Source organism: Bombus fervidus, unplaced genomic scaffold (assembly GCF_041682495.2).
Source record: "Bombus fervidus isolate BK054 unplaced genomic scaffold, iyBomFerv1 scaffold0064, whole genome shotgun sequence".
NCBI classification, from domain to species: domain Eukaryota; kingdom Metazoa; phylum Arthropoda; class Insecta; order Hymenoptera; family Apidae; genus Bombus; species Bombus fervidus.
The window spans coordinates 27,336-38,565 of NW_027212627.1; the positions used below are offsets into that span (position 1 = coordinate 27,336).

The window sequence follows — 11,230 nt, forward strand, 5'->3', positions numbered from 1 at the left end:
AAATAAAGCTTCTAACTTTATATTTGGTATTAAATATATCATTATTTCTTTTAAAATTTAAAATAATTTAATTGAAGCCAAAAAGAGGCATTTTATTGTTAATAAAATTATTGAATTTAAAAATTCCAATTAATACAATAATATTTTGTAATATAAATATTATTTATATAGTTTAAATAAAACATTATATTTTCAATATAAAATTATTAATATTTTTTAATTATAAATATAATATATTTAAAAATTAAAAATAATTTCCTTAATATTTTCAATATTATGCTCTAATTTTATAAGCTATTTAAATATACAAATAATGTTAAAATTAAACTTATATAATAAATGTAAATTAATAATAAAAATGTAATTTTTAAATTTAAATTAACATCAATAATATAATTTATATAATTTATTATTTTTCCTGAAATTTTTTCAAAAAATTCTTTTTCAAAATAAAATTCATAATATATTAATTTAATTATTAAATTATTAATAATATATTTATAAAAAAATTTTATTATAAAAAATCTTTTAATAAATATAATTATTTTTTTAGAAAAATTTAAATTATTTAAAATTAATGTAAATATTAATCCTATGAATATTATTTTAAAAACAAAATATTTATAAATAATTATTAAATTGATATTTTTATAAATATAAAAAAAATTATAAATTAATTTACTTAATACTAATATTATTAATAAAATAATAATTATTCTTAAAATTATAATAAAATCTTCTTTTAAATTAATTAAATTAATTATATAATTTTTTTTAATTAAAGTTAAAATAATTCGTAAAGAATATGATACCGTAAAAATTGTTCCTAATATTAAATTAATTATTCTAAAAATTCTTATTTTATTTAAGAAATAATATTCAATAATTAAATCTTTAGAATAAAATCCAACTAAAAATGGAAAACCACATAATATTAATAATGAAAATATTAATAATAATCCTTTTATTGGATATAAATAAAATATTCCATAATAAAAACGAAAATTTTGAATACCAATTATATAATGAATAAATCTTCCAGCACATATGAACATTATAGATTTAAAAAAAGCATGAATAAATAAATGTAAAAATGTTAAATCTGTTATTCCTAAAGAATAAATTCTTATTATAAATCCTAATTGTCTTAAAGTTGATAAAGCAATAATTTTTTTAAAATCTATTTCAAAATTAGCTATAATACCAGAAATTAATATAGTTAAACTTGAAACTAATAAAATTAATTTTTTATATTTAATTTCAATTATTATTTCATAATTAATTAATAAATAAATTCCGGCCGTAACTAAAGTTGATGAATGAACTAAAGAAGAAACAGGTGTAGGAGCTATTATTGCTGCAGGTAATCAAATTATAAATATTAATTGAGCTCTTTTTGTAAAAATTATTATTAAAAATATAAATAATATAAATTTATTTATATTATAAAAAAATAAATTTCATCTACCAAATATTATTATAAAAGAAATAATTATTAATAGTCTAGTATCCCCTAATCGATTTAAAATTACAGTTATTATTCCTGAATTAAATGATAAAATTTTTTGATAATAAATAATTAAACAATAAGAAATTAAACCTAAACCATCTCATCCTAATAATAATGTTAATATATTAGGTCTTATAATTAAAAAAATTATTGATATTAAAAATAATAATATTAAATAATAAAACCGATTAATAAAAAAATTATCTCTAAAATCTATATATCTTATTCTATATATTAAAATTAATGATCTAATTAATATAACTAGAAATGAAAATAATAATAATTTAAAATTTATTATTAAAATAAAATTTAATTTTATTGAATTAAACCTAAAAATTAGTCATTCAAAAATATATATTTTATTTATTAATAATATATATATTCTTATATAAATAAATAATAATCTTATAATAAATAATATAATTCTTGAAATTAATATTTTTATAATAATTTAAAATAAATTAATTATATCATTGAAATCACAATTCAATATTTTTTATTAAACTATTTAAATAAAAAAATAAATTAAAAACAAAAAAATTTAAAGGTAATAAATGTAAAATTAAAGTTAAATAATTTAATAATAAACAATTATTAATATTTATAATTAAATCATAAATTTTTCCATATTGGATAAATCTAAATAAATAAATTGAATAAATAAATCTAAATAAACAATATATAATTAAAAATATAAATAAATATTTACATCAATATATTAATCTTATTAGTAAAAAAATTTCTCTAACTATATTTAAAGAAATTGGAGCTCCAGAATTAAAAATACATATTAAAAATCATATTATTGATATTGAAGGTATTAAATTGATTATACCTTTATTAATAAAAATTAAACGTCTATTAGTTTGTATATAAATTATATTAACTAAATAAAATAATCCTGAAGAAACAAGTCCATGAGAAATTATTATTATTAATCTTCCTAAAATTCCTAATTTAATTTCTAATAATAATCCTATTGATATAATTCCTATATGAATTACAGAAGATAAAGCAATAATTAATTTTATATCAAATTGAATTAAACAAATAAATCTTAAAAACAATATTCCTAAAATATTAATAAATATAAAAAAAGTTAATAAATTATTTATTAAAAATTTAAATATAAAAATTAATCGTAATAATCCATATCTTCCTAATTTTAATATAATTGAAGCTAAAATTATAGATCTAAAAAATGAGGCTTCTACATGAGCTTTAATTAATCATCCATGAAATAAGTATATAGGGATTTTAACTAAAAAAGATATTAATATATAAATAAAACTAAATAAATCTAATTTTAAATCAACTATTTCTAAATAAAAAAAACATATACTGCCTTCTAAATCTAAAATTTTAAAAATAAAATATAATATAGGTAAAGAAAAAATTAATGTGTAAAATATTATATAAAAAGAAGCTAAAATACGATCTTCTATATAACCTCATTCTATAATTATATAAAAGATTAATAATAATCTAGCTTCATATATAAAATAAAAAATTAATAAATCTATTGATAAAAAATTTATTAATATTAGTAATATTAAAATAAAATTTATTATTAAACATTTTTTTGTATATTCTTTTAAATTTAAAAAAATTAATCTAAAAATTCAAAATATTATTAAAATTAAATAATTTGAATAATAATTAATTCCTAAATTTCTAAAAATATAAATTCATTTAATTCATCTTAAATTTATTAAATAAATAAAACTTATTAAAAATATTATATTTCTTAAAATTATAAAATCTAAAAATTTTATAAAAAAAATTATATAAAAAAAAATAAAAATTTCAATCATTTTTAATATAAATTAATAAAATTAATTTTTTGATGACCATATTCATAATTTATTCTAACTATTAATGATAATCCTAAAACTCCTTCACAAACTGAATAAATTAAATAAATTAAAAAAATTCAATTATTATAATTAATTGAAATTATATTAAATAAAATCATTATAATTAAATATTCCATTCCAATTAAAAAATTTAAAAAATAAACAAAATAATTTATTATAATAAATAATATAAAAATAATTAAATTAACAATCAAAAAAATTGAAATTAATTAATAATTAATATGTTATATAGTTTAACTAAAAACATTAATTTTGTAAATTAAAATTTTAAAATTAATTAATATAACAAAAATTTAAAAATTTCAAAAAAATTTAATTTTCATAAATATCTATAATTCCCAAAATTATAATTTTATTTAAACTATTTTTTGGTTAATTTTTAAAATGAAAATTTTAATTATTTTTAATATTATTTTATTTACAAATTTTTACATAAATTTAATATTAATTTTAAATTATATATTTATAAATATTTTTATTTCACCTTTAAAACAACTAATATATTTAATTTTTTATGTAATTTTAATAATAATTAATATTTTAATTTTAAAACAAAATATTTCATTAAATTTATTTATTTTAATTATTATTTTTATTAGAGGAATTTTAATTTTATTTTCTTATTTTATTTGTTTAATTAATAATTTAACAAAAAAAAATAATTTTTTAAATTTAATTTTTTTAAATTTATTTTTAATTATATTTATTATAATTCAAATAAAACAATTAAATAAATTTATTATAAAAAATTATAATTTTAATTTTGTAAAAAATAACAAAATTAATATTATTAAAAAACTATATTTAAATCCTAATTATTTTATTTTATTAATATTTATTATTTTTTTAATTATTATATTATTTATTATAACAAAAATTTGTTTTATTGAAAATAAAAATTTACGAACAAAAAAATGAAAAAAATAATTCCAATAATTTATAAAATAAATTTAATAAATTTACCAATATCATTTATTAATTTACCAACACCAATTAATATTAATTATTTTTGAAATTTTGGATCGATTTTAGGAATATTTCTAATAATTCAAATTATTTCAGGATTATTTCTTTCTATACATTATTGTCCAAATATCAATATTGCATTTTACAGAATTTCTAACATTATAAAAGATATAAATTCAGGTTGATTAATTCGTTTAATTCATATAAATGGTGCTTCATTTTATTTTTTAATTATATATTTACATATTGCACGAAATATATTTTATTATTCATTTAAATTATTACAAGTTTGAATAATTGGTGTATCAATTTTATTTTTATCAATAGCAACTGCATTTTTAGGATATGTTCTTCCATGAGGTCAAATATCATTTTGAGGAGCAATAGTAATTACAAATTTAATTTCAGCAATTCCTTATATTGGGCAATTTATAGTTGAATGAATCTGAGGAGGATTTTCAATTAATAATGATACATTAAATCGATTTTATTCATTTCATTTTATTTTACCATTTATTATTCTTTTAATAGTTTTTATTCATTTAATAATTTTACATATTACAGGATCTTCAAATCCTATTCATTCTAAAATAAATATTTATAAAATTAATTTTCATCCATATTTTACAATTAAAGATATAATTACAATTATTTTAGTATTTATATTATTTATAATTATTAATCTTCAATTTCCATATATATTAGGAGATCCAGATAATTTTAAAATAGCAAATCCAATAATTACCCCAGTTCATATTAAACCAGAATGATATTTTTTATTTGCATATTCAATTTTACGAGTTATTCCTAATAAATTAGGAGGAGTAATTATATTATTTTTTTCAATTTTTATTCTATATTTAATTCCATTAATTAATTTAAATAATTTAAAAAATAATAAATTTTATTTTATAAATAAAATTATATATTGATGATTTATTAATATTTTTATTATATTAACTTGATTAGGAAGACAAATAATTGAATATCCATATATAAATTTAAATCAAATTTTTACTTTTATATATTTTTTTTATTTAATTCTTTCATTTTATATTAATAATATTTGAGATTTATTATTAAAAAATAATAATTATATTTAAATTTTATTAGTTAATGAACTTGAATAGTATATGTTTTGAAAACATAAATATAGAAATAAAATTTTCTATTAACTTTAAAAATATTAAATTATTAAAAATAATTCTTTAATCAAATAAATATAAAATGAATAAAATAAAATTAAAACTAATAATTCAATTCAACATATATTTATTAACTTGTCATATCGGATTCGAGGCAAAACCCCACGAATTATAATTAAAATAATTATATGAATTAAATATATAAAAATAAAATTAATTGATCAATTTATTAACCCATAAAATATAATAGTTATTAATATACTTATAAATATAATATTTATATATTCAGATAAAAAAATTAAAACAAATAATCTTCTAAAATATTCAATATTAAATCCTGAAACTAATTCAGATTCTCCTTCAATTAAATCAAATGGAACTCGATTTAAATCAATTAGTATTCTAATAAAAAAAATAATATATAAAGGATATATTAAAATTATAAATTTTATATTTAATTGAAAATTGATAAATCTATTTAAAGAATATCTTTCAATTATTATTATTAATATAAAAAATATTAAAAATAATAAAATTTCAAAAGAAATCATTTGAGAAATTGCCCGTAATGAACCTAAAATTGAATAATTACATAAAGAAACTCAACCAATTAATATAATTGGATAAACTATTAATCTTAAAATTAATATTAAATAAATAATTCTATTATCTATATAATAAAATTTATTAATTCAAGGATATCTTAATCATAATATTATTGATAAAAAAAATATAATTATTGGACTAATAAGATATGAATTTATAAAATTAAGAAAAAAAAATTCTTTTATTAATAATTTTAATGCATCTCTAAAAGGTTGTAAAAGTCCTTTAAATCCTACTTTATTAGGTCCTTTTCGTAATTGTATATATCTTAATATTTTACGTTCAAATAAAGTTAAAAAAGCTACTCTAATTAAAATTATTAAAATAAAAATTAAATAATTTATAATTATTATAATTATTATATATTATAATTTTTCTATAATTTAATTAAATTCTAAATTTAATGCACTAATATGCTAATATAATTAATTAAATATTTATTAGTTAATTTATAATAATTTAATTATAAATTATAGTCCTTTCGTACAAATAATTTATTAAATTTTATAGATAGAAACCAATCTGACTTACGTCGATTTGAACTCAAATCATGTAAGATTTTAAAAGTCGAACAGACTTAATTTTTAAACTTCTCCATTTAAAATTTATCTTAATTCAACATCGAGGTCGCAAACATCTTTATTAATATGATCTTTAAAAAGATATAACGCTGTTATCCCTAAGGTAATTTATTCTTTTGATTTATAATAAAAGATCAAAAATAGATTCTAAAATCAAAGTTTATTTTTAATATAAAGTTTTTTAAATTTATCAATCCTCCCAATTAAATATTAATATTTTTATTAAATAATTAATTAAATATTAATATAAAATTCTATAGGGTCTTATCGTCCCATAAAATTATTTAAGCATTTTTACTAAAAATTTAAATTCATTAAATATATATGAGACAGTATATATCTCATTAATTCTTTCATTCTAGTTTTCAATTAAAAAACAATTGATTATGCTACCTTTGTACAGTTAATTATACTGCAGCCATTTAATTAAAATCATTGGGCAGATCGACTTAAAATTATTTTCAATAAGCGATGTTTTTGATAAACAGGTGGATATATTAAATTTGCCTAATTCCTTATATATATATATTAAATATTTATTAATTATTACAAAAATATTACTAATTTAATCATTATAATTAATTTAAATAAATTAAAAATTATTTTTTTCTAATAAAAATATATTAAATACTAATATTAAATTTATAAATAAATTTTTAAAATAAAAAATTAAATTATTAAATATTTATTAATAAAAGTTATTTTTAAACTAATATAATTAAAATAATAATAAAATTAAAATTATTATATATTTAAATTTAAAGATTATCCCTTAAATTTTTTATATAAAAATATAAAAAAATTTTTAAAATAAATTTCTTATAATAATTATATATAAATTAAATTTATTTCAAAAAAAACTAGATATAAAAAAATTCGAATAACATATAATTTCTAAATATATATTTAAATTATTTTTATTATAATAATATATTTATATATTTAACTCTTTTTTTTTCGAGAATATTAAAATTATTAAATTATATTAATTAACCCTGATACAAAAGGTACAAATTATATTTTACTTATTTAATTTTAATAAAATTCATTTACATTACTTAATCTATTAATAAAATAATTGATTCAAAATTTTTACTAAAATAAAAAATATTTATAAAACTTTAAATAATATAATTAATTAAAATAAAATCTAAAATTTAAAATTTATTTTATTAAATAAAATTTTAATTTTATAAATTAATTAAACTTTTCATTGTAAATGAAATATTTTATATTAAACTAAAATTTTAACTAAAAACATTTTCCAATACTTTTACTATGTTACGACTTATTCCATTTTAATGAAATTGACGGGCAATTTGTACACTTTTCAAAACTAATTTCAATTTAATTAATTTATTAAATTTACTTTTAAATCCTCTTTCAAACTAATATTAAAATTAATTATTCAAAAATATAATTTATTATAACTCATAAATCCTTAAATATACTACATTTTGATTTGATTAATTATTCTAAATTAAATATTTATTTTAAATAATTTTATATAAAAATATACAACAATATATAAATATAAATAATTTAAGTAAATCTTATCGTGGACTATCAAATTAAACTACAAGTTTCTCTAATAAGAATGAAAAGCCGCCATATAATTTAATTTTAATGATTTTACATTTATTAGTAAATTAATTCTATTATCTTATATAATAGGGTATCTAATCCTAGTTTATTAATTTATTTTATTATTTTAATAAATAAAAAAAATTTAATATATTTTTAAATTAAATTTCACCTAAAATTTATAAATTTAATTAAATTATAAATTTATAATAAATACATATTAATTAATAAAATTAATTTATAAATTAAGTTTAACCGCTATTGCTGGCACTAAATTAATCTTTATTTAAATTTTTATCTAAATTTAACTTTCATTAAATATATTAAATTTAATTATTAAATTATATATATATATTTAATATCAAATTATTTTATATAAATATTAAAATATAATTAATTAATAAATCATCATAAAATTTATTTATATTATTAAATTAACTAATTCTTTTAAAATCAAAATTTAATATGCATAATTACATCAAATATAATATAAAATTATAATTAAATTATATTTAATATTCATATATATATATTATAAATTTTTATTTATAGCCCTCTCTTCTATAAATAAAAATTTAAAAATAATTTAAACCATTAAATTTTAAACGAACTTAAATGAATACTTTTACAACCCTCTCTCTCTTTTGTAATTATTATTCATTTAAAAATTTAAAATTTATTACAATAAACTTTCTTAAATTTAAATAATTAATTTATTATCTTTTATTTTAATAATTTACCATTAATATTCTTATACATATTTAATTTAAAAATTCAGTACTCTCAAACATTGTCCTAACCTTCAACAATTTATTAGCCATATAACGTAATAAAGATTAAATCAACTAATAAATATGCTCCAAAATAATTAAAAATAAAAAAATTCATATATTTATCTTTTATTTTAATAATTTACCATTAATATTCTTATACATATTTAATTTAAAAATTCAGTACTCTCAAACATTGTCCTAACCTTCAACAATTTATTAGCCATATAACGTAATAAAGATTAAATCAACTAATAAATATGCTTCAAAATAATTAAAAATAAAAAATTCATATATATTTATCTTTTATTTTAATAATTTACCATTAATATTCTTATACATATTTAATTTAAAAATTCAGTACTCTCGAACATTGTCCTAACCTTCAACAATTTATTAGCCATATAACGTAATAAAGATTAAATCAACTAATAAATATGCTCCAAAATAATTAAAAATAAAAAAATTCATATATATTTATCTTTTATTTTAATAATTTACCATTAATATTCTTATACATATTTAATTTAAAAATTCAATACTCTCAAACATTGTCCTAACCTTCAACAATTTATTAGCCATATAACGTAATAAAGATTAAATCAACTAATAAATATGCTCCAAAATAATTAAAAATAAAAAAATTCATATATATTTATCTTTTATTTTAATAATTTACCATTAATATTCTTATACATATTTAATTTAAAAATTCAGTACTCTCGAACATTGTCCTAACCTTCAACAATTTATTAGCCATATAACGTAATAAAGATTAAATCAACTAATAAATATGCTCCAATTATTTTGTCAAATAAATTTATTTATTAATCATATATTTATGTCAAAATTGAATCAAGGTAATTTCCATTTTTTTTTTTTTTATTTTAAAAAAATGGAAATTACCTATTAAATAAAAAATTGAATATAAAATTTTTTTATTTTAATAGAAATTATATTAAAAATTAAATAAAATTATAGTTTTTTCAAAAAATTGGATTTTAAAGAATTTTTAAAAAATTTTATTTTTTAAAAAAATCCAATTTTTTGGAAAAAAAATACGATTTTTTGGAAAAAAATACGTTTTTTTGGAAAAAAAACCCGATTTTTAGCAAAAAAATCGGGTTTTTTGGATTATCTTGATAATAAGTATATATTAATATATAATTATTAATTTAGAATATATTTATATTAAAATCTTATATATATATTTAAATAATTATAAAAATTTAATATTTAATATATATATTTTTAAATTAAGTTGAAAAAAAAATTCTTTATATATAATTAAATAATTAACTATAATAGTTTAATTTAATATATATAAATTTTTAATTCTGAGATATATATATATATTATAATAAATCTTGGGAAACTATAATATATATATATATAATAAATTTATAATATATATATATATATATATATATATATATATATTTAAATAAATAAATAAATATATATATGTATTTAAATAAATAAATAAATAATATATATATATATATATATATTTAAATAAATAAATAAATAAATAAATAAATAAATAAATAAATAATATATATATATATATATATATATATATACATATATATATATATATATATATATATATATATATACATATATATATATATATATATATATATATATATATATATATATTTAAATAGATAAATAATATATATATATATATATATTTAAATAAATAAATAAATATATTAATTGTAATTATTTATATAATATATAAATTTATTATATATATATATATTATAGTTTCCCAAGATTTATTATAATATATATATATATCTCAGAATTAAAAATTTATATATATTAAATTAAACCATTATAGTTAATTATTTAATTATATATAAAGAATTTTTTTTTCAACTTAATTTAAAAATATATATATTAAATATTAAATTTTTATAATTATTTAAATATATATATAAGATTTTAATATAAATATATTCTAAATTAATAATTATATATTAATATATACTTATTATCAAGATAATCCAAAAAACCCGATTTTTTTGCTAAAAATCGGGTTTTTTTTCCAAAAAAACGTATTTTTTTCCAAAAAATCGTATTTTTTTTCCAAAAAATTGGATTTTTTTAAAAAATAAAATTTTTTAAAAATTCTTTAAAATCCAATTTTTTGAAAAAACTATAATTTTATTTAATTTTTAAT

At 12.5% G+C, this 11,230-nt stretch overlaps 2 protein-coding genes across 2 annotated transcripts; one reads left to right on the plus strand and one right to left on the minus strand.

The window, feature by feature from the left end:
- Positions 1–886: 886 nt before the first annotated feature.
- Positions 887–3,588, minus strand: LOC139997358 (NADH-ubiquinone oxidoreductase chain 4-like). The gene is given in 1 exon segment (XM_072021624.1): positions 887–3,588. A coding segment is annotated over 1 exon segment (1,335 nt). The 5' UTR covers positions 3,325–3,588; the 3' UTR covers positions 887–1,989.
- Positions 3,589–4,180: 592 nt separating this feature from the next.
- Positions 4,181–5,459, plus strand: LOC139997356 (cytochrome b-like). Its single transcript, XM_072021621.1, is given in 1 exon segment — positions 4,181–5,459. A coding segment is annotated over 1 exon segment (1,122 nt). The 5' UTR covers positions 4,181–4,301; the 3' UTR covers positions 5,424–5,459.
- The last annotated feature ends 5,771 nt before the right edge of the window (positions 5,460–11,230 follow it).